Below are 25756 nucleotides of genomic sequence, written 5' to 3' on the forward strand. Positions count from 1 at the left end.
ATGGTATCAGCTATACTGACTAACATGATTTAAAAAAAAAAAAAAAGTTGACAAAGCTGCTCGCTGGAGCACTTGATACAAATTGCTATAATTATCTTTTCATGTGTGTCTCTGTACTGAAATATAATTTAAAGAGAGAAATGTAAGCTAGTCAGTTCTCCACATGTGTTGGGTAATCAAAAAATTAGATTAAGAAGGTGAAAACGTTTCACTAGTATATATTTATTACAAAGTATCGGAGAATCGTGGATTAAATAATATCTAAAATTCAACAAAATAAGGTACATTTATTGTTGAGATATTTTAAGTGACCATTTGTAAAGGTATTGAAGGGAGGTCAATCAACCCTTTTATTTCTCTCTAACTCTTAAATGCAGTCCTATAGCTTAAATTTTATGGAGAGGCAAAGGTTCTTAATAGTTCTTTTAAATTTTCAACTCTTTTTCTGAATTTGAGCAATCATGTCTTGTGTAACAAGACACTTTTATTATTAAATTTTAATGTATATCTCCTATTTCTACATTTAATTTGGAATATAAATGTAAGAATTAAGGGCTTCTACAGGCATGAAAATGGTTTCAAATATTACCATTTGAGAAGCACAGGATAGCTAGTATTTCTGTAGAAGAGGCTTAAGGAACTGTTAGGAAGTCACTTTTGGAAAGGTATTAATGAGTATAACTAATGAATATAATTAATGAATATTCAGTAGCATGTGCAGTAACTCCATACTATGTTCCCTCTACAAGAACACCTGAAAAAAATGGCTAATACTGGCAAATGTAATATTGACCAAGAAGTATCAATTTAGCAAGGAAAGCTTTGTAACTGCCAAGTGGCAAATAATTTTAGCTTGATTATTTAGGATTTTTTTTATCATTGCCTAACAGGGAATGGCAAATACATGTAGTTTAGTGAAGTACTATAGATAAATTGAAGACCAAATTTTGTCAGCTGTTGTCAATAAAGATCCTTTGAGAAACCTAAAAGATTTGACCTTGAACTTTGTAAAAATATAAATAAATCCCCAATTTCTATTTTGACCTTGGTTGTGCATTCTTGCAGTCAGTGAAGTTAAAAATTAATCTTTTGCAGGAAGATTGGCACACTCTGCCAGCAAATTTGTGACTTGTAGACAGACTTACATTATATTTTAATTCTCTTTTTTAATTTAAAGCCACAATACTGAAGATCATAATATTGGTCATGGCTACTATAGCTAATTTTGGTTATGGGCCACTTGCTAGATAATTAGAAATGAAGCACTTATCATGATAACCTACTTATCCATCCTTGTGCAGTATTTTGCTGAGGCAAGCACATAATACAGCTTGTAAGTGAAGTGAATTCAAATTCTGTAGTCCTAGGGGAGGATGACAGCCGCTATAAAGTACTGACATTCCTTAGATGTTAACAGCAGAATGTTGTCCAGTCACAGAATCATTTAGGGCCAGCACCTGATGCCTTAAATGAGTAATCCTACTGAAACCAGTGGGACTACTTGCATATGTAAAGCAATCAGTATTTGTTCTTGAATGCTGTCTATATGTTTCTTCTCTACTGTACCTACATAATTTAAGTTATACCATATTTACTTGAATACAAGACAAGGTTTTTTCCCTCAACTGGCAGAGGGGAAAAAAGCTCCTGGTCTTATTGCATACAAGGAAATCTCACTATGTACATTGTGTATCATTAAACTACTAAAAGCAGCATGTGCTTAGTAGTGGAACCAGCTATGAAGTTGATTTAAATGCAGTTAACACTGAACATGACTATTACACACATGGCTCATCTTGAGTAAACATGCTGATGGGAACTTTTTTTGTGGGGACCTTAAAAAGAATTGGTAGTTGATCCTCCAGGAAGGTACTGGCACCAGGTCTGGAGGTACTGGAATACTAGGCTAGCACCAAGAGGGCCAGAGCCCACCCTGATCTAAGTAAAAAAGCAGGGCAGGTTAGTGCAGCCCATCTGAACAAGATGCATATAGTGCCAGGTAAGCACAGTCCCCCTCAGCATTGACTCTTTTTAAAGTCATGGTGAGCCACTACGTTGCATACATTTAGACTTCCTTTTCACTACAACAGCTGAGCTGTGCCTTTCCCATTTCCAATTAATTCTGTTTCTTCACTAGCCTTAAATGCCCGGCAAACATCACCAAATGGGGCCCCAAACAGTTCACCCAGAATTCCTCTGTTTTTCCCTTTCTCAGCCTAGCACATATGATTAGTGTGGCCTACCATGAGTTGAAGCCAGACCAAGTTGTCCTGTGCCTCATCTGCATATAAGTTTTTGGAGAATCCAAGGACTTGTAACAAGAACACCTTGTTCCAGTCATGAGTGGGGTCTAATTAGCACATGGATCCTTTTTGGGGGTGTCTGGAGAGAGAGCCATTTTCATGACTTGCTCATGGCACAACGGACCTATTTTGTGGGCCTTTCCAGCAGCCCCACCCCTTGCTGCTGATTGGTGGAGAGGTCCTGCCATCACCACTGATTGGTGGAGTGGCCCTGCCATTGCCACAGACAGTAAGTCTCAAGCACGTGAGAGTGACTGCAGGGATTGCCATGGTGTCTAAGCCTCGTGGTAAGGATGTTGAGATTCTAAAACAATATATTATTTATATAATATGCTGGGGAAGTTTTTGGGGCGGGGTTGATTCTGTGGGAAATCGCAGATGATGGAATATTTTGCAGTGATCGGTGAAAACCACCAAACTGCATATTAAGTAGGTCCCTACATGTAAGTAGGTGCCAAAGGGCTGTTCAAAAGAAGGGTTATGGAGTACCTGTGCCAAAACTTGCATTAGTTTCATAAAAAGGTAACATGCATCAATTCTGGATGAACTAAGTGTATGGGTACTATATGCAAATTCCTACAGCCATGTTTAATTTCAAGGTTATTGTTTTCAAATTCGCTTCTCAATTCCATGTGCTCATGGAAAGCAAGGTCTGACAATAAGGAGAGGGGTAAGGAGCTGTTAGTGGGAAAAGTTGGAGGGAAGAAGAAAACGAAGTGCTACCTGACCCCCCAAATATATTTTCCCTGCTTTAGAAGTGGGAGGGGGACAAAAAGACAAACCTCCAATAATTAGATTCTATATGTGGAAAATTTATAATTTTGTCACAATTTTCCAGTTATAAAATCTAATTATTGGAGGGGGCATCTTCTGTTTGAGTAAATAAGTATTTCTAACACTACATAGCTATATGTATCCACCGGGATAGGTAGAAGCATGAACTTACATGATGATACTCATACATAAAACGATAATGGATATATAAAATAAAATATGATGAACAATCACTTTTCGTACCCACTTTTATGTTGTATGACACTTATGTTGTATGTTGCCCTGTCCTGTAAGTCTGTCTTAAGTTTGTGTTCTTCAAGCCTTATTTCTGCTCAGGGCTACCAGAATATATAAACTGTATCCTAGTCTTGCAAAGCCTATTATAAAATCCAAAAGCTAAATTGTTTTGTGGAAAAAATATTTTTGTTTTTATGTATTACTGTCCACTTTCTAAGAATTTCAGTTTATCGGGGTGACCACCAGTATCTGGGGGAGCGTTTGTTCACCAGAGCACTCCAAGGGATGATGAGGGCAAATGGTGTACTACTGCCAGACCGTTTCAGGCTGGATATAAGGAAGAATTTCTTTACTGTTCAAGCCCCCAAGGTCTGGAATAGTCTGCCATCAGAGGTGGTTCAAACACCTACATTGAACACCTTCAAGAGAAATTTGGATGCTTATCTTGCTGGGATCCTATGACCCCAGCTAACTTCCTGCCCCTTGGGCAGGGGGCTGGACTCGATCTTCTGAGGTCCCTTCCAGCCCAAATGTCTATGAAATCTGTGAATTTGATGTTGATTCGGAGAATCAGCAATTTGGCCATAGGCATAGCTTTAAATGTTTTTTCTACATACCTCGAGATACCAGGCACAGCTTGTAAATGCTGCGATGGTGGGGTGGATGGAACATCCCAGAGGAGTGCAGGGAGGCCCCCTGTGTGCTCGGTGGCAAACCTGGAAGTGGACCAGAAGTACTTCTGGGTCTGCTGCCGAGCACGCTGGGGGGCTCAGTGATCGGCCACGAGGGGACCCCAAGTGCCGCTCCCCTCCCATCCCCCCCTTCCCATCTGCCCCACCATCTCAGCATTCACGAGCTGCCTGGTAAATTGAGGTATGTAGAAAAAACATTTAAAGCTGTGTCTGTTCGAATCGTCAATCTTTCAAAATCTCTCTGAATCAATTCAGAGGGTTCTAATTCGATTCAGAGAGATTAAAGGGTCTCTTGATTCCATTCAGATTCGGAAATTCAGCCACTGAATTGGGCCGAATCTCTGCCAAATCGAATCAGTGACTGAAGCGTTGCACAGCCCTATTAGCTGTTGTTCTTCAAGTTGACCTTTCAAAGTGGTTGTGCCTGTAATATCTAGATAATTTATTTTCATGGAAACTTACAGCCATGTACAGAACTGTAAAGTTTGAGGCACTCTTGGGAAATGGGATGTGGTAATCTAACAAGCAGTTTCTCTGGCAGTCTGATTGGAAATATTCCCCTGATTTTTTTTTTTTTACAAGGATTTTGCATTTTCTTATGTTGCCAAAGCAATCTTTTTTTTATATAACAAAAATCTGTATCAAGAAGCTTTTGTTCTTTCAGTTCAAGTTACAATCTATTGATCACAAGTACAAGTGGTCAGTGTAGCCTTAGGGTTCCTTTCTGAGGAAAATGGGTGCTTTATCCACTTTATAGGATACAGTCTTAGGGAACAAGGGATCAGAGGAACCTTTCATTACTATGGTTGATCAAATTATTGCCATGGGTATTTAGTAATAATTTTAAAAAATCTTAATTGTAGAGATCATTTACTTTGAATGGAACAAAGGGAGTTGCTGAAGATTTTTCTTTTACTATAGGACAAATATGCCTATTTATACCTGCATCAAACTAGTTTTTCCCTAATCCTTGTTTCTGCATATCAAAAAATAATTGCACCAGACTACAAAACCTGTATCTTACCACAGATGAGCATTTACTCAGATATTCTTGCTGACTTTGTTTGGAATTAATTTATGTTGCTGCCCACCAACAGGAGTGGAGAGTTCACAGTCTTGCATTGTTTCAGTACTGCTGTAGAGGCACAGTACCCGATGTTGCCACTGTGGATGGGAGGCAAAGTTGTATAAGGAAACTTTTTGTAGTTCTGATAGTTTTAGCTTTTGACAATATTTTTCAACCTGAATTTAAGCAAAAAAACCCCTTCCTTTAGACTCTCAATTGATACTAAATATTTATTTCCAAATTTTATAGCATAAATGCAGTTCACGCTACAGTGAAGACTTTGTGCTACAGCTGGAAAAAGAGTTGGTTCAAGCAAGACTGAGTGAAGCAGAATCCCATTGTGCTCTGAAGGAAATGCAAGATAAGGTTCTAGACATGGAAAAGGTAAAACAAAACTAGGGTCTGCTTTATGAAATAGTGCATCAGTGGGTATGTTAGTCCTTATTTTTTCAAAGCATAATTGCAGTCTAATTTAGCACGTTAAATTTCATTATTTTGGAGAAACCTTCAAAATCTGAAATAAATGCAACTGAAGCAGGGAGATTTTCTCAAGTTCACAAAGATCTTGGGTCAGTTGTTCAAGAACAAGCTGTTTTCTATATAAAGATGAAACTTAGTCTGGTAATGATGGTTTTAATGCAAACATTCACTACTGGTATTGATGTTTCATCAAGAACAGAAGGCTAATTCCTTATTTAGGGCTGACACTAGTGGTAGAAATTGAAGTTGAGTGCAGCTGGCTGCCTTAGGTATCTGGAATAGGGAACAAGGAGTTCACCTTCTTTTCATTCCCAAATTTTTAAGGCCTTGATTTTTCACCCAAAAAGAAAAAGCTTTAATTTTCACTTTAGTGTTAAAGTTTTGAAGCATTTCTCTCTTTCTTGGGTACTCAGCATTAACTCTTCCCTAATGAGCTGTCAGATCACCTTGTTTACTTTTAGGCTTAGAACAGAAATTACACACAAACTGATTGGAAACCTGGTTCAAACCTGTACTACAACAGAAGTCCAGTGTACATAAACCACTTTCAAAACAGTCCAAACCAGTTTAAGATAAACTTGGATGGACGTAGTTTCAGACTTAACTGATTTAGGTTAAATTAGTTCATTGTAATTCTGTCCCAGATCTCCTCCAGATCCAAATTAACCCACAGTCTCCCAGTATCCCAGCATGCTTTGTACTCCCCCCACAAGCCCCCTCTTGCAGGGTGGGCAAGGTAGGTGAATGTCCGTTCACTTGCTTATTGGTTCAGTCTACACAGCTTGGACTAACTTGAGAAGATTGAACTGATTTCAACCTTGGGCTTTTTGATTGTCTGTACTTAGCCTTATGAAACAGTCTGCAGTACACTGAATGTTTGAGGATGGAATTAAATTGAATGATTCCAAATAATATACAACACAGAGAGGATACTATATTGATTATGTTGTACTGACTTGGGGTGGATAGTACCTCAGTTTAGATCTGAAGTGTCCACATATTTGGACCCCTGATTAAACCTTACTTTTATGGGGTAAAATCTTGATTATAATAGGTACATCTAATTATCTGAAAAATTTAGTGGGTTTGAAATGAGCAAGATGTATAAAATGTTAAGGCAGCAACAATTGTACGTTAAAACAAGAATCCAACATATGAGGTCATACCCTCATTTCAGACGGTCAGCATTTACCTTTTATTTAAGTTGCCTCAAACATAGATGTGACATTGTTAAAAATAAAATTTCAATATACTTGCAAAAATGAAATAGCTACTTCATTTGCAGCAAACTGACTCAGTTCCAGGAAATAATTTTATTACGGCATCTCCATAATTAAGCATGCACAGTTAGGTCAATAAAAAGACATAGAATAACCCAAAACTACTGCAAATGCAGCATTTTTTTCTACCTTTTTATTAACTTAACATGCAGCCTGGCCAAAAAAAATTCTGTTATCACATATTCTTACAGATGTGCTACCATTTTTTCAGGTAAAACTCTAGAAGACTATATAATCACTTTTTAATGTTTGCTATAGCACTTCATTTTCGAGTGTGTGTGTGTTCTGAGCTGGTAAAATGGATGGTTGAGTCCATCTATGAATTCTGACATAAAATCTAAGAATTCTGTAATTCCATTATTGCTTAATTTTAGGCAAACCATGCAAATCCCTAGATATGACAAAATTACAATTTTGCCAAAAAAGAGAATATTTATATACCACAAAATAAGGCCATGGAAGGAAGTAGTGCACAACTTTAAACTTGGAGTACCTGACAGCAGTTCAAACACTTCATACATCTGCATTGCATAGTAAACAGGAATAAACCTGTTCAGGTAGATTCCTTTCTTATTTCTTTCCTTACCTTTTCCTTATACTGTTCTTCATTTTTTTTTCTCATCAGGATCTTATTTTATTCAGGCTTTTTCTCTTTCCATATAACCCTTCTTTCCAGCTGGTTTTCTTGAAACTAATTCTTGGGTTTTCTGATAGGTCCTAGGGTATGACAGATACCGTTTTGAAGCACTTCAAATCCTGCTCTAATCTAAAGCACTTCAGATTTGAAGCACTTCAGTATTGTGCAAATTTACAGGTCCCTCCCCACTGAAATCCTTTAAGATCGCCCTTAGTGCCGGCAATGGAAGAGCTCTGCAGGTCGGGGGCTGGAAAGCAGAGATGCCTTTGGGGCCCAAGTTTCCAGAGGCTTTGAAGAACTGCTGAGTGAAGAGAAAAGAGCCTTTTACTAGGGATTTGTGAAAAGGACAGTATTTGATTTGGATTCAGCCTGAATTGGGGACAGTGATTCGATTTGTTGATTCGGATCGCTGTCCCAGATTCAGTTGGGCCAAATCAAATCTGAAGAGTCGATGCTGATTTGGAGAATGAGCGATTTGGCCTTAGACACAGCTTTTAAATGTTTTTTCTACATGCCTCGAGGTACCAGGTGTGGTTTGTGAACACTGTGAGGGTGGGGCGGATGGAGCATCCCACAGGGGGGCGGGGCACACTGCATGCTCGGCAGTGAATTCCAGGTCTACCACCAAGTGTGCTGAGGGGCCGTCCTGGGCCCCCTGGTTTGGTAGTTAGCCACTGGGTGCACCTCCCAGACTCAGGAGGCACCAGTTGCATGCTCCCCGGTGGATCTGGAAACGGACCGGACCGGAAATGCTTCTGGTCCACTTCCGGGTCTCCTGCCAAGCATGCTGCGGAGTCCCTTGTGCTCCTGTACAACGCTTTGTCCGCCCCAGCATCTCAGTGTTCACGAGCTGCCTGGTACCTTGAGGTATGTAGAAAAAACATTTAAAGCTGTGTTAGAGGGTGGTGGTTGATGGAAGTCAATCATTGTGGTGCTCTGTGACCAGTGGTATCCCTCAAGGCTCTGTCCTTGGACCTATATTATTCAATATCTTCATTAATGCTGTGGACATTGGAGTCAGAAGTGGACTGGCCAAGTTCGCCAACGATACCAAACTCTGGGGTAAAGCATCCACACCAGAAGACAGGAGGGCGATCCAGGATGACCTTGACAGGCTCAGGAAATGGGTGGACAAGAACCTGATGGTGTTTAACACTGAAAAATGCAAGGTTCTCCACCTTGGGAAGAAAAACCTGCAGCATCCTTTATAGGCTCGGCAGTGCTACGCTGATTAGCACTACAGGCGAAAAGGACTTGGGGGTCATGACTGACCATAAGATGAACATGAGCCTTCAATGTGATGCTGCTGCTAGTAAAATGAGAAAAACTCTGGCTTGCATCCATAGATGCTTCTCAAGCAATTCCCAGAATGTCATTTTCCTGTTGTACTCGGCCTTGGTGAGGCCGCAGCTGGAGTAGTATGTCCAGTTTTGGGCTCCACAATTCAAAAAGGATGTGGAGAAGCTTGTGAGAGTCCAGAGAAGAGCCACACACATGATCAGAGGTCAGGAAAACAGACCTTATGATGAGAGGCTGAGAGCTATAGGACTCTTCAGCCTGGAAAAGCGCAGGCTCAGGGTTGATCTGATGGCTGCCTATAAGTTTATAAGGGGTGCTCACCAGGATCTGGGGGAACGTTTGTTCACTAGAGTGCCCCAGGGGATAACAAGGTCGAATGGTCATAAATTTCGATTTGGATTCAGAGATTTGGCCACCAAATCAGGCTGAATCAAATCAGCGACTGAAGCGTCACACAGGCCTACCTTTTAGCTGTTGTGTTGTTTCCACCTCACCACCCCTGCCCTACTTTGGTCCCTCAGCCTTCCTCAGTGTTCGCTGCTACTACAGGCCTGGTCAGTTTCACCTATAGAAAGTCTGGTCAGTTACAGGAACATCACTTTCATCACGGCTGGAAATGGATGCCTACGATCTCCTTGCTCTCTAGTCCTTGGCTTAGCAGCACTGGGAGGTGCTGTCCCTACTGTCCTACTTAAGACTGAGTCATGATCTGCATAGCCATGCTTTACATCCTCTTCCAGCTCAAGTGCCAGATGGCAGGCATTAAAATGATATTACAAGGCCCTACAAACAAGACCTTGGAAGGGTGCCTCCTAAAGATGTATTACTTGCTCTGCGCCATTGACAGTACCTTCTAGGAGAATGACAACACAGAGGACAGCCTTCTGCAAACCATGTACAGTAAAAGCTGTGTTATCTGGCATCCATGGGGAATGGGGAGTGCTGGTTAATCAAATATGCCGGTTACCTGAGAGGCAGGCCCCTCCTGCCCCGTCCAGAGCACCAGGGTTCAGTGTGTCAGGGGACAGGGAGAGGGGTCCCACACAGGCGGCTTTGCCCCAGGCCGTGTTCCAAAGTCGGCAAAGTGGGACTCGGTGAAACCAGAAGTGCCATGGTGGGCCTTCCAGTTTCGCTTTTGCCACATCAGTGGGCATGCTGGTTAATAAAGTGCCAGATAACACGGTTTTTACTGTATTGGTGCTTCTAGGCCACAGATATGAGCAGCAAGTGGTGGGAATGCATTGTTCTGGAGACCTGGGACAACAAGCTTTGGAGACCAGAACTTTAGGGTGAACTGTAGCACCTTTGTAAAGATCTTTGCCAAGCTGACCCCAACACTCAAGAGCCAAGCCACCAACATAAGAATAACCTCACCATGGAGAAATGTGTGGCCATCACCATCAGGAAGCTAGCCACCCATAGAAGCCTGCAGTTTCTGACTAACAGTTTTGGGATGGGCAGGTCCACAGCAGGATCATCTATCCAGGAGGTGTGCTGCACTTGTGGATGTTTCCTTTGCCCCACCAGCCTGTAGAAGGACATTGCTGGATTTATCTGCATGGGCTTTCTGAACTACATCAGGGCCATCAGTGGCACCTACATCACCATCCTGCCCCTTGCAGCCTGGAGTATATCAACCAAAAGAGCTACTTTTCTACTGTTGCTACAGGGCATTGTAGACCACCAGGGACAGTTTACTTATGTTACCACTAGCCAATTGAACAAGGTTCATGGCACCATGATCTTTAGGAACTTTAGCCTGGTGTCCCTTACAATGGAGGAGTTTGCCAGTGGAGTTACCACCATTGAGATGGAAAAAATAACTATTCCCCACCTCACCCTTTCCCCTTGCTACTTGGGGACTTGGTGTATGTTTTCTCCTATGGCTCATGAAGCCTTACACTGGGATGCCAAGAAGGAAGTGCTCAGTTACTATCCATATAATTAGGACCTCCACATCTACTACTGTGGGAGCTCCCATCTCAGTAGGTGTTGACCCTGAAATGTCAGCAAGAAAATAAGTGTCCTTTGTTAAACTTGTGCCAATGTGAAAGTAAACTGACGAACTTCCTAGGGTATTTCCATGTTTCACCTTATAAGCCTCTTCACTTTTGCTTGTGCATCCTAAAACGCTTAAGATGGTTCTTCCCTGCCTCATCCTGGCAGCCTAGTGTAGAGTCCCCAAGCTCCATGGCATGTTAGGACTCTCTTTCCCAAAATCACTGGATATGACTAATCACCATTTGGAAGCCTCCCCATCCCCCAGAGTAGTACTGTGTTCTTCCATCAATGGTTTCAAAACAAAGATGCCCTTGACCCAATTTCTACACACCAAAACCATGTGTTCCCCCAGGTGGTGTATTTAGGGTTCCCCAAATCCTCTACAATTACAATGTAGGACCTGCATGGGCAGCCTAATGATGTTGGAGGCATCTGTGTGTGCATGCCAGTGGTCCTGTCAACATGCTGCAGTAAGTAACAGGTTTATGTCTCCTGGCAGCTGGGATATGGGCTTTAGAAAGAAGAGTGCTGGCTTGTCATGGGCAGCTGTGAAGTGATGCTTTTCAGTAGTGGTGAGATGGGGAATGTTCAGCAGGAATGTGTGGCAGGGATATCTGTGAAGTTGAGGGGTTGATATGGCATGATGCTATGGGGCTAGTCTGGCATGAGGTTGAGGGGATGATCAGTCAAGATGGACTGGGATGGGCTGATCCATCTCAGTGGCATCAGAGCTGTCATGTTCAGCTCAATAGTAAGTCTCCTGATCTGTGCTCCCAAACTGGAGGAGAGACCCTATCCAGAGGGTCCTCCTGTTCCCAGTTACAGCCCTTGGAGTCATTGTATGCTTCTGGGTTGATGCTGGAGTCAGCAACAGACCAGGGCTTTGAGTCTCTGCTGGCCACAGTCTGTGACAGCTCCTTCTGGCAGGCACAAGTCACCCTCTGAGTGCCTGGACCTAATTGACATCATGGTCCTTATTTTGTCCCTTCAGCACTTTGGCCTTGACACAGCACTGTCAGGGGCAATTTAGTTATAGACAGTTTGGTTGTAATAGTTCTCTGTCAGTGAGTGTTGGATGTTCTCGTTCCCCCAGTTGGCAGGGACAGCTATTACTTCTGCCCAGCTCCAGTTAGTTAACTGCCTTGTGGATGGAGCAGTGGACAGTGGCACTGTTACTATGGTTCAGACTGCTACTGACATGCTGCAAAGGGTCCTTGACTGTTCAGATGCAGGAGAAGCAGAGTCCTTGGGGTACAGGGTCAACAAATGAGACAAAGTACTGTGGGGTGCTGGAAGACTGACCAACTCACTATCATGCTCTGTTGGAGGATGCAAAGTACTTTACTATAATGTTTGTAAAAGTTGTTTCTATTTTTTTCCAGGATCATTTTTAAAGATGAAATGGTCCTGTTTGAAGTGGTTTATCATAGGTCTGTGCCCTCATTTTTGGAACACTTTAGAGACACTTGGGGTGCTACAAATGTTATGTCTGTCCATACCTCTCCTACTATCCCTTTGTCTTAATCTGTATTGCTTCTTGACCAACTACCATACTGAGTGTTCACAACATTTCCGTTTTCCAGCATCCATTGGAGCCCTTTTAAAGATGAAAAAACATTCTAAAAACCAAAGCCTAGGAGTTCATACAAGATATGTGAAACCCTAAATGACACAAAATCAGTTTTTCCCCTACATTTTGCCTGACAAGATCATAGTTCAGAACCCCTTCAGGTTTGTCTTGCATCCATTTTATGGCATTATTCATGACAAAATCAGTGTAACTAATGCAGCTACCAGTCCTGCTTTTCTAGTGAATCTTCTATTTAGATTCCAACTACTGTAACCAGAAAAATCTAAATGCCAAAAGTTTGAAATACGGATAACTACTTTTTAGTTCACATTTAAAAGGTGTTTTTCTGCTTTTAAATCCACACTTTATCTTAAATATTTGATTTCAAATAATTAAATTTCATCTGAAGGTGCACTGCATGCACTTTCAAACATTTTGTGTTTAGCCAGTAATAATGGTTATCTTGCAACAAAACTCATTAAATGAAAAATTCTTCAAATGTATGTTGAAGAGAGTCCTTTTTGCTGCAGAGAAACAGTTCTTTACCTGATGAGAATAATGTTGCTAGACTTCAAGAAGAACTGATTGCGGTGAAATTAAGGGAAGCAGAAGCTCTGATGGGACTAAAAGAACTTAGACAGCAGGTCAAGGATTTGGAGGAGCACTGGCAGGTATAAATATAATATACCTTTTGAAAATGTATTTTTAAGAAAGCAAAAAAGAGAATATATAAGTCACCATAAGAAAAATGGTGTCTGGTAGAAATTGGTGGATGGCATTGGGCAAGAGAAGTGTTAAATGAGGTTGCTACAAGAAACTTTACTTAAATGTACCTTTAAAATATATCTGAAATTGGACCCAGTTGTAGCCATGTGTTCCTACCTCATGCTACAGACTGAAGTGTTTGGTAGGAAGTACACCAGCAGAAAGTGAAAACAGGGATCCTACTTCAATGAATTCCATTGAAATGTAAAAGTTGGCAAAGTCCTCTTGTTACATGTTAAAATGCTCAAACTTCTCCTTTTTCCAGTTGTCCCAATTGTCAATTACTGCCTTTTAAGCTTCCATTTCTCACTTATACTTATGTATATTTGTGAACATTTCTACTTTTTTTTTTTCATGACAAACAGGAACATGGTACTTCAAAGGGTGCCTATATGCATGCAGCAAGGCTGTTCCAGTGCACTGTAATTACAGTGTGTTGGGGCAGACTCAATTGAATAAGCTTCAGTTAAAGAGCCCCTGTCACCATTTTTCAGAACAGGGGTGCTGATACATATGATGCTCCAGGTGCTTTAATTAGAATGGCTCTTGGAGCCACTCTAATAAAGCAGCCCCCTTCCCCCAACTCCTGGAGCACATGTATGAGCACCCTTTGTGAAGTATTTTGTTTTCAGTCGGAGATGAGACTAGTATTCAACCAAAATCAGTTTTATAAACTTGTAAATTATTTTAGCGTCACCTAGCTCGTACCACTGGCAGGTGGAAAGACACACCCAGAAAGAACACTGTGAATGAGCTGCAAGATGAATTAATGACTATCCGATTGAAAGAAGCAGAAACTCAGGCAGAGCTAAAAGAGATGAAACAAAGAATGATGGAGATGGAAACTCAGGTATGATACTGAAAACTAGCATTGCAATGATGTAGGACAAGACTAATGAATTAGAGGCATAACTAAGAATTTTTGTGCCTGTACAAGGAAGAGAAGAAAAGACTCAAAAACCCTGGCAGCTTGTGCCAGGGCTAGGTTCTTGTCTCCCTGGCAGCTGCTGCTGCAGTGGTGTGGGCTCTCCACACACCAGCTCCTGCTGCCATTCTGGTGCCTCCTCCAAATCAGTGTCTGGGGCTGGTGCCCCAAAGGCTAATGTTATGAACCTAAGCAAATATTGGCATCTAGGGTCCCAATTATAGCCTTTCCCTTGATAGTTGTTTCTTAGGATAGTAATTCCAAGGCAGTTTGATTTTTTTCCAAGCTGTGAGATTGATTGAGAGAACATTCCATTTACAATCTGATTTTTCTCATGCCTCTTCTTCAGTTATTTCAGTAACCAAATTTCATTTTTTTTACTTCTTCATGGTTGGCTTAATTAACTCTCTATACAGAGTAAATGCATGAATCTTAATATACTGAGAAATCTGGCTTAGTAGAGCAATAAAAATGTTTCAATTAACTATTCTGAAATCTTTACAGGTTCTTTATATAACTGACAATACCAGCCCTTTGATATAGATTCTCTCCAGAACCTGCCCTACAGTCCCAGAAAGACTCCTTAAGGTGCTGGAGAGCCTTAGGGCATGGGGCAGTTGCAGGATCTGGGACATAGCCTTTGCCTACCTGATCCTGAATCTGAACTGAGGCAGGACTGCCTGATGCTGAATCCCAATGCTCAGCTGAGTGTTGGGATCTGGCACAGGACAGCCCTGGGGGCTGAGACAAAGTTTCTCCTGCCTAATTGGCAGGATTGGGCTAGGATAGCTCCAGTCCTGAGCCCAGCTGCCCCCTGCTTTATCCTCAGAAGATGCCAGATATGCAGGTAGTAATATATGAGCTGCTCCAATCCCCAGCTCCTTGCACCAGGCAGCTCTTTAAACAGCTGAGTGTAGCTAGGACTGGGGGAGCTTTCCCTTCCCTAGTTGCATGTGCCCCTTTAAAAAGGCATCTGGCACTAGCAGCTAGGGATGGGGAAACTCCTCTTCTGCCTCACTGCATGCACTGTTTTCCCAACACTTGGAGCTGGGGATGGGAAAGCTCTCCTATCCCAAGCTTCACTCATTCATTTGAAGAGCTGCTGGGTGCTGGCAGCTGGGGATGAAGAAGCTTTTCCCAGCCCCTGCTGCTTGTGTGGGTGCTTTTTTAAGCTGGTGCTGTGCAGCAGGGGACAGGACCTCCCTGATTCCATCTGCACTGTGGAGGTCACTGGGAGCCTCTCCCTGATGTTAGGCTTTAAGCACTTACAAATTTAAAAAAGTGGGGGAAGCCTTTTAAAAATATGGGGCACTGTGATCCCAAGCTCAAGGAAAGGTTCCTTGATGTTGGACTCGCTGTGCCCCAAATCTTTAACAAGCTGCCGTATAGGGGAGCCCCAGTTGCCTGTCCACTTTTTTTATGTTCCCAGGCACCAATGAAAGCAGTACCTGGAAAGGGGGGAACTCCTGGCTCCCCAGCTGCTGCTTCCATTTGTGCAGGGGTGCAGCTGGGGAGCAGGGAGCTCCCTGTTTTGCAGTTGCAGTTGCACCCCCATTGCATGCTGACAGCTGGCAGTTGCATGATTGGGGTTTGAGGAATTTTATGCCCTACTAGCTAAATTGCACAACTTGCCATGTATGTGTGGCATGGCAGATATTGTGATTGGGGAGTGGGGTATAAAATTCCTCCAAAATCCATTTTACATGACTCCATTAACTCCTGACAACAGCCTAAGTGAAAATGGATCAGTAATTGGAAATATAACCTGTACTATTTTACTACAGTCAGCAGGGGGCATAGTTATCCTGTTCTATCAGATGCCATGTACTAAAAATCTTAACCTTTAATGCTTCACTGTATGTACTTGGTGCTTCTGTGCATGTGTATTGTTAGTTTCCCTTTGAACAAAATTTGGCACTATATTACTATATTTTTGTACAAGGATTCTATAAAAAGTAATTTTGCTTGCAGAATCTAATATCTTGTAACTAATCTGAGTGTTCTGTGTATAGTACTTGAATTCGTGTTACTTAAGCATACTTTGGCTTTTGATATTTATCAGCCAAAAGGTAGTTCTGTCATTTTTCTAATTTAAAGTAAAACATTAAGATCGAATGCATATTTGGTTGTCAAAGTTCAGAATGCTTTTTGCTCAGTAAAAATGTACAAATTCAGTTTGTAAATAAAAACAAACAAGCAAACCCCGTCAGTCCTTTTTACAGAGTAGGATTAGTTACTTGAGTAACTTATCAGTCTTTGCCTTGTTGGAGTGAGTTAGGTGGGATAAACATCAAAGACCTTCTTTGACATTTTTCCTCTTAAAGTTTATCTTCTGTTTTTATAAATGGCAGAATCAGATCAATAGCAACCACTTGCGAAGGGCGGAGCAAGAGGTTACCAATCTGCAAGGGAAGGTGCAGTATCTTTCTACACAGAACAAAGGACTTCTTGCTCAGTTAAGTGAAGCCAAACGCAGACAAGCAGAGATTGAATGCAAGGTAAATGGAATCATGAGTACACAATTCATGGACAAAATGTGTATATACAAATTCTTCAATCCTGTATATTACTAATAGATCACATTATGAGCTTTAAACACCTCAGGTAAAACAGAACTTTATGACTTGTACTGAACTGACAGTATCATCCTTGATTTACTGTCTACCAAAATCATTTAGATTTTGACAGAGCTGCTGGTTTGTGGTCCTGCGAAGATTAACTTTTACTTTAAAGTGTGGTTCTACCCAGAAAAGTGACTTGATATAGTAAGGTACTTTTCTTACTCAATAGATCCTGATCGCTGTTACTCAGACATATCTGATAACTTTCGTAACAAACATGTTTTAGTACTTGGCTTTGCTGAACACTGCAGAATTGGCACCACTGTGGAAAAAATTAACTAAGGTAGAATTGGAGTGGCGCACATGCCTACAGAAAAAGTGGGTATGACAGTTCTTATTCAGTGGTAGTCTGCCTGTCTATCTTTTTCAAATGACCAGAAAGGCTCAGGAAGGAAAGAACCCACCTTTTCTTTCAAATTATGGGTTCAATATGATGCTATGGTTTAAAATGAATAACATAGTTTTCCTTTAAAATGTGCAGATTTTAGTTTAGAAATCACTGACACGGTGAACATGAAGTCCTGCAAAGTTAACCTGTAGCTTCTCTGTAAAACAGTACTTTAGACTGGCCATTGCTCTTTACCTAAAAGTGAGGCTACTGAACCAGGAAGTTGATACAGGTTAAGTGTAAGTTGCTTTCAGTTTTGTTTCATTATTATTATTAGGAGTAGTAGTATTGTTGTTATAATTATTATTATTACTACTACTACTATGTTTATTAGAGAAGCTAAAAAAAATTAAAAGCTTGTATTTACTTGACTGTCTTCTGTATATGCAAATAGGTGGTAAATTTGTTTTACTAAATTTTTCTGAAGTGTTGAAGACTACCAATAGCAGGTTTTTAGTATTCACCAAAAGGATAGTACATTGAGAGGGAGTGTCAATAATCCTGTTGTGTTTCTTGACGTGTACATCTGTACATACTGCTTTAAGAGTTCATTAGCCTGCAGATTGTCTTCATGAGTACATCTGAGTTTTACTGCAGGGGACAAAAAGGCTTAAGAGAGCTTATAACTTCCGTATGTTTTATCTAGGACACAGTTTTAAAGAATTGAGTCATTTTTCTCATACATACATTTTAGTTATAAGAAGTAACATACCCCCAAGGGTACATAAGGCTGTAATTCCATCAAAGGGTTCTGGTGACAATATAAATGAAGAGTGAAGCTTGAGTGGTTTATCATTGTCACTAAATCCCAGAGATGAAATTACATCCTTATTAATATGCATAGTTTTGTTACAATATCACACTTGCAGAAATCTGTAAGTACTGAAATTTGTGCATCCTTCAAAGCATTATCTCCTCTAGGGCAATACAACTGAATTGACTAGATTTCTGTAAACTAAACTCTGCTGACCTAGCTTTAATTACCCTCAATCATGGGGCATAGTTCATATTCAGTACCTTTTGTCTCTTTTCTCTTCACAGACCAAATGAAGTCAAGTAGGAGATTGGTTAAGGATTGCTTTGGTTCAAATATATTTGAATTTCTAATTTAAGAAGAATAAACTCTAGTTTTCCTCTCCTAGGAAATTCAGAATTTCTTTAGGAAAAAAAATATTTTTTCCTGCTGCTTATGCAGTATTAATCTAATTTATTTCTGACATGGCTAGGTGTAGTTACATACTAAAGGACAGTGGAATGTGATGTGCCAGCCCAAGTTTTTAGGAATCTTTCCATTGAATATTATGGATTTGTGTACAGGGCACACTGCAGCACCATGCAGAGATGCACAAGGTAGCTCTGTACATGTTACCTTTGGGAGCTGTATAGCCATGTTAACTGAAGTTATTAGCTCAGGGGCAAATGCTGTGCTAACAACCACAGAGGCTCCAGAAGGAGCTGCATTGTCTTGTTGTAGATATATCCTTAATAGTTAGTGGGCACATGTATATGAGATGACTAATTAACCCCTCAGTAAATGTCTCTGTATCTACACATGCAGCCCTGTTGGGCCACAGTAAACTAATAAACTCCACTGCAGTTCTGTTGTGGACTTCTTTAGTGCTCAGCAACATCTATAAACACTGAAGAGGCTGGCTGGAGCATGAGGGTGCTTCAATATGGTGTCCTTCTGTCAGCTAGCCCGACACTGAGGCACCCTCATGCCCCAGCCAGCCCCTCCACAGCATGCTGAGCTTGGTTGGACCAGCCCCAGGCTGGCATGCTGACCCCCCCAGGACACATGCCAACCAGGGCTGCTCTGACCTGGATCAATGTGCTGTGGTCCCGGGCACACATTCAAATACAGGACTGATTTTAAACCCTGGTGCTATATGTACCAGAGTTTATTGCTGCACGTTAATTCTGTGTGTAGATATATGCCCGGTGAATAGATTCCTAAAACTTGTTCTTTATCAGACCTCATGATGTTAGTCATGTCAAATCCATAGTAAAAAAATATTTAAAAAGAAATGGGGTAACATTATTCCTTTTTATAAAGTAAGAAAGCACTTTTCATTAGTATCTTTGTAATTCAGAATCTGAATTAGATCTGTATCTATCTCTATTTGGATAATTTGCATGGAAAGTCCGGCTGTAAAGTGAGTTGCGATTGGATGGGGATGCTTGCTGAAAGCAGAGACTATTGCAAATGATAGTGCTGGCACATTTAAAGACCATTCTTACAGGGATTCATTTTAAGAGTGGAAATTGTGGCAAGCAGTAGACATGGTGCCACTGACTACAATATTGACTAGCCCCTGAATTTTGCTTCATAATCTGTAGTAGATGAAAGATGTTTGAGGTTTGCATTATAACATTTTTAAAAAATGTATATTTATAATAGTCTGTAGTTTCAACCAAAATAATGTAAGATGAAGATAAAATAATTTCATGAAAATATTTTGACTCTAGTTGGGATTCTAATGCCTTAAGTGAATTCTGGTTTAGAATTTAATTTTTCCTGGGACAGGGTCCAATCCTAATATTTTAAGAAAATTCTGCATGCTTCTTTTTTAACTAAAATTTCACATATTTGTAAATTATACTGCTAGGCATGTATACTTCCCTTGCTCAAGTAGGAAACTTCTAATTTAGTTTTACCCTACTTTTATCCTTCATTAACATTTTAACATTAGGTATCCTATGCTTTTCTTCTACTACCCTTTAGCTTGACCTAATGATCTCTCTGGATTACTGACCCCTTTGGCCACTTCTCCTCAGTACAGACATGCAGTGATCTGTCTGTCCTGAAAAGTAGTCCTTTTACTCCACTTGGTTTTTTTCCCAAGTACTGTGTTTACCCGAGTCCATGTTATATGTGGGGAATACATCTTGTCTTATAATCAAATAAATATAGCCCTCCCCTATTTCTAAATGTAGAGGCATGTTTTACCAACAGCTATCTAGAATTCTTTTTTTCTAGCTTTGTCCTGGCCCCTTTTCACTCTGACAGTCCTTTTGATTTCTTCTATGAAGCTGGCTGTTCAGAATGGCCTTTCCGAACTGAGTTGTAAGAGCAAGCCTTTCCTTCAGATTCTTTCAAACCAACTTCTTCTATGATGCTTACAGTAAATTAGCCAACCAATAAGGCTTGTATTGAAAAGCAGCTGACTATAGTTGATTTTCTGAATGTATATAATGTATGTAACTTACAATATACATATCTTAATTGTAATGTTCTTCCACACTGTACATATTACTTGTTTAAGACTGTAGAAGGTAAAGCTGGGAGATTTCTACTAGAATACCAATACTTCCTCAAAGCATCATTTCTTTGCGTGTTAAAAAGAATACTGAACAGCACATTTAAATTATCACTTAGCATAGTAATTTTTCCATGTTTTATGTTCATTTTATAAACTTGATTCAGACAGAGATAAAGTTCTTGTGACACCATTTAATTCCCTCCCCTTACTCACCAAATGTATTTTTTTCATTGTAGCATTACCATAGCAGCAGCAGCCAATAAAAGGCAAATAGTTATTTTATTAGTAAGGGAATTAAACAGAAAAACACAATATCATTAAACACTGTATAAATCTGTTCTGCCCCTACCTTGAATATTGCATTCCATTTGAGTTCTCCTGCCCCTAAAAAGGTAGAGTACAATTAGAAAAGGTGCAGAGAGGGCAGTAATGATGATTAGGGGGTTGGGGAGGCTACCATAAGAGCAGAGAGAAACTGGGCCAGGACTTTTCAGTTTAGTGAACTGAAGGGCAGGATATGAAGGAGATCTATAAAATAACAAATTGTGTCAAGAAAGAAAATAGGGACTTAATATTTACTGTGTCGCACAATGCCAAAGTAGGGGACATGCAATGAAATTATGAGCTAAAAGATTTTTTTTCACAGTGTGCATGTAACTTGTGGAACTTATGGCCACAAGATGATGTAGTGGTTGTCAGTTTAAGCCAATTCAAAAGAAGATTAGATAAGTTCATGCAGAATAGATCCAGCAGTAAGCAATGAACGCAAGAGTAGGGCTGCAACTTCCAAACTAGGACTTTCCAGCCCTCTCATTGGTTGGTGGAAGCTACAAGGAAAGAGGCAAGGGACAGCTCAGTCTGGATAGGCCCTGCAGAAATAGCCTTCCCCTTAAGCATCTGTTCTCTGCTACCGAGATGTTCAGAATATTGGGTTGGATGGACATGTGGTATGCCCCAGCTCAGCATCTCTTGTGTTCTTATGTTTTGGAGAAGGGCTTTCTAACTTCTGAGGGGTCATGTCTATATGCCACACCAGGCCTCCCTGCCAAAGGAGGGCACTAGGCTGCATACCACTCTACTTCCTTCCTCCCCTCCCCCCCACGTTGGGCCACACACCTATTAAGAGCCCCCCAGGTGCTGGCTACCGTGGCCCTGTGGGTGCCCCGCTCCAGGGGCAGGAGGCAAAAGCAAGAAGGGGGAGACTGGGGACTCTAGCAGCAGGAAAGCCATGTGGAGAGCCTGGGAGCTACAGGTTAACCCTTTGGGAACCAGTTGGACAGCCCTGTTCTGGAGTGATTGCAACTACCTCCTCCTTACTCCATTTTTTTAACATTTCATCCTGGCCCCCCAGCCATGACTTTCATTTTTCCAGGTGGAACCTACATGGTCTTTCACACATCCATAACATAAGGTATATTACTCTCTGCAGGGCAGCAGAATGATGTGAACTGTTCTTATGAAAGTGTGACAAAATCAAGACTGCAATATGTAAATAAAAGCAAGGATGTCCTTGCTAGGGCAACCTACTCATCAGAATGATCCCTTAGAACAGGGATGTCAAACTCTTTTGGCCTCATGGGCCCGGTATGGACCCACCTCTGTCAGCAAGTTGAGTTATGTAAGCCGTCTGAGCTGCTGTCTTGGCTCAGGTGGCTGTAGGCAGTGGGGTTTGGTGGCCCCACTGCCACCGAAATGAGTCTCCAACAGGGATCTCTACCTGGCATTTTTGCAGTAGAGTGAGCAACAGCAGCATTAACCCACGCAGCTCGCTCTGCTGTGTTGGCTCGGGGAGCTGCAGGGATTAACACTGCTGCTGCTCTCCAGGAGCTACATAGGCTGGATGTTTGACACGTCTGCTGTTAGAAGTAAAATTAGAAGATGCATCTTATCCTAACAGGGCCATTAGCTTCTCAGTTTCTTCAAAATGTATTTTTATGTCAGCTGATAGGACATATAGATGGTCTTGACAGCTGTGGGTCAAGCAGAAATGATTTAAGAGGGAAGGGAAAGATGGTGCTAGGAAGAATAAGAATTGTTATACTGTTTGGGATGGTAGCTGTGGCAATCTTAGGCTGACATTGACAACTAAATATTTTAAGAGGATATGGAGCCCTAGGGCTAGGGCAAGGAACAACAAGTTGCAGAAGGCCTTCAAGGATTGTGTTGGGTCTCTTGCTATTTTGAGAAGGCATAGGTCTCTATTTCCCAAGCATAAGTTGATTTGACTTTTCAAAGTGATTGTAGGCCCTACTTTAAAAATACTTTTCATATGTGAATTGCAGTGGTGGACAGAGGGGAAGGGGGAGGGGCCATGGCCCCCTGGGCATCAGCCGGGGTTGTGGTGCCAGCCCGGCCCTTCAGAGTTCTTATTGTGCGACATGACTTTAAGTATTGCTACAAGAAGGACCTGCTGTGGGAAGGGGGGGGGGGAATACAGGCATTGGCCTCCAGGCACTGGACCCCCACGGTACGTCACTGTTGAATTGTTTTTAGTTTTCAAGAAAATTTGTATTATACTGTGGACATTCAGATATATGAGATCATATATTCCAAATGGAAATTTATAAATGGATATGAGGTAAAGAAGAAAAATGGATACCCCAAAAAGATCTCTTTTCTGTTCTGGTTGTCAGTTGCCTTTCAAAGAAGTAGATGTTCCATTGCAGTATTTTCTAATTTCCTTATTGGAAGCCATTTCTTTGCAATTCAGTTTGCTGAATTTCTCTAAGGCTTGGCTGTCCTCATCATGGATCTCTACCTTTGGCATCAGATCAGAACTGCAGAGGTCTGTTGGCTGGTTAATGAAGGGAGCTACAATTTATGATTGCTGAAATGGAACATGCTACAACTGCAGGTTCCAAGAAGGTAGTCTGTTGTTCATGCTTCAAAATCTCCTGTAAGGAAACTAAAATCAGTCACATGGAAGATGACAGATGTCTTGTTCTTATTTTGAGTGGTGTCAGCACTTCAGCTGAAGCTGATAGTTAGGAATTGGACAACCAGTGCACCAAGGCTTATAGTGACCACTTTAATAAAGTGTAACACACATGAAAAAAAATTGTAGCTTCTTATGTCCTCCTGTGATATCCAATTAACAATTCACAGGCTGTTTGAGTCAAACTGTGTTGTTTTGTAACTGGAAAAAAATCAGATCCAAAGGTATTCATTTTACTTCTGGAGCCAAATTTCATAGACATTTCATAGACATTAGGGCTGGAAGGGACCTTGGAAGATCATTGAGTATTCTAGTAGAAGTTAACAATGTGTAACTGAAGTCCATAAGATTCCCTGGACCAAGTTGAAGGCAGGATGGTGCCCTCAATCTGAATTTAATATTTGATGTATGGGTCAGTGGCATTGCATTTACTTGTTTTCATTAATGAAAAGTACAAGTAACTAGTGGACTAGAACTGGTCCCCAGTAGTTACTGTAAAAGCTGTTGTGTTGAAAGAGTGGTACCATTCTGACAGAAAAACTATCTCAGCTGGCTATACAAAAATAAGGGGTGTCTTAAAGAGTAAGTTGATAAACTAATCTGGTCTAGTAACTGAAATAAATTAAAAGCTGACTGTTAAATAGTCAAGTAACAAATGAAAAATCTGAAGTGTACAGTGTTGTATACAAACTACCGTAATGTTGCAGTGTTGGGAAATATCTGATGTGTAACAAAAGTTAGATGTAACCTACTGCTTCTGACAAATGGCAAAAGTTTAATCTTCGCTAAATATTTATATTGATTATCTTGTAAATAAAGGACAAGACCAACATTATGACTTACAATGACTGTTTCTGGACAGAAATAACCACTTACAGAAAAGTTCAAAAACTTAAATAGGTCTTATTCCGATACTACTTTTGCATCAGAAATGTTGTTATCTAGCCAGGTCCTAATGACTAAAATAGAACTTGAGCCCAGTATCAGATGCCTTCAGATAGCTTAAAGAAAAACATAGCAAACTCTACTGTAAGTATGACAAACACTTTCACCAGATTTAAGGAAACAGTTTTTGTGTGCTTATAGGTTTAAAACTACAACTAGAAGAATCTGCATAGCATCTTTTTGTGGTCTGCTGAGCTAAATTTCATTGCCCACAATGTTCAACTTAGACTGGAATGTTTTTGATCAGTTTGATTGTAAACCTTCTTTACTATAAAGTGGCATTGATTTTTATTTAAAAAACATTGGGATTTATGGCTCTAATGAGTTACTAAAAGAACTAGTTTTGCTGATGTTTGTCCTTATTTTCAAGTCTAGCCTAGGTAACAATATTACTTGGCAGTCTATGTAAAAATGAGAAACATTACTCCTGCTCCTAGAGGGCATGTATCTCTATCACAAACATCCCTTCTTAGCACGGAAGAACAATGATTTCATTACCAGGAAGACTGGGGCGGGTCTTACCAGTCAATAGTGAGTTTTGCTGGCTTGCACTGTTACTTTGCTTTTGCTACTTCTTTAAATATACAAAGCAAATTCTTTGTTTTTTTTATGTAATCCTAATACCTTTCCTAGATACAAAAATAATATCTTTTAACTTCCTTTTTTTCTTCCCTTTTTTAATGTTTGAAGTTCAGTGTCTTTGAATGACAACCCCCTCTTCCCTCCAGGGGGAAAATAAAACCAATTAATTTTGGTTGGGAATTTTTGCTTTACATCAGAAAAAGCCTAAATTAAAATCTTATTTGTAGTCAATAAAGACAGAAGTCCATTGCTTGAATATTCTGGAGTTACCTGAAAACTTTCCTTCCAATAAATTCAGACTGGAAAAATTGTTAACTGAAGGCAATACCCTTTAAATAGGGGAACTATTAAAGCATTTTCAGTAATTGGGGTTCAGTAGAACCATGCTAAATCCTACTACATTTACCAGAACACTTCATGTATTGTACATGATAGTATCATCATCTTGTCAGCAAAAAACCTTTAGTGGAGTAATAAGAGTAATTAAAAAAAATCTTCAGAACTTCTACAAAATGCACTATAATAATTTACATCACACTGAAAAGCATTATCTTAATTCAAAGTAGATTTTGTTTTAGGGAAAGAATGTTTTTAATGTCATTTCATAAATGGACTCCATACTACTAATATTTTTCCTGTTCACAGGGCATGTCTACACGTACATTAATGCGCCTTTGTGACTGCACATTAAGTTTAGTATCTCTAATATGAGGTACTAGATAAAGGCACAGTAGCAGCACTAATGCACAGTAGCAAAGGCAATTTTTTGTCATGCTTAATGTACAGTAGATTAATTCTACTGCTTATTAGCGCTTCAGCATGATTTTTCCTGTGACATGCTAATGTGCAGTAAAACAGTCCACTGTGCATTAAAGTGTCTTGTGTAGATGCACCCAGGGTATACCCTTGTGATGGGCTCTGTATTATTATATCTATCTTAAGATATGTGAAATGGTAGAGAAGAGAAGTTAAGTTTTCATAAAACTAGATCAA

The 25756-nt window shown here is 40.4% G+C and overlaps 1 protein-coding gene across 2 annotated transcripts in view; it reads left to right on the forward strand.

The window, feature by feature from the left end:
• The window catches only part of EVI5 (ecotropic viral integration site 5), a 151173-nt gene that overhangs the window by 77910 nt on the left and 47507 nt on the right, over positions 1–25756 (forward strand). For both annotated transcript variants that reach the window (XM_019531104.1, XM_019531105.1), the window contains 4 exons: positions 5322–5456; positions 12870–13010; positions 13796–13954; positions 16381–16527. In XM_019531104.1, coding sequence (XP_019386649.1) covers positions 5322–5456; positions 12870–13010; positions 13796–13954; positions 16381–16527 — 582 coding nt within the window. The remainder of the gene's footprint in view (positions 1–5321; positions 5457–12869; positions 13011–13795; positions 13955–16380; positions 16528–25756) is intronic.

The sequence above is a fragment of the Crocodylus porosus genome, unplaced genomic scaffold (genome assembly GCF_001723895.1).
Source record: "Crocodylus porosus isolate Cpor-Errol unplaced genomic scaffold, CroPor_comp1, whole genome shotgun sequence".
Lineage (NCBI taxonomy): Eukaryota > Metazoa > Chordata > Crocodylia > Crocodylidae > Crocodylus > Crocodylus porosus.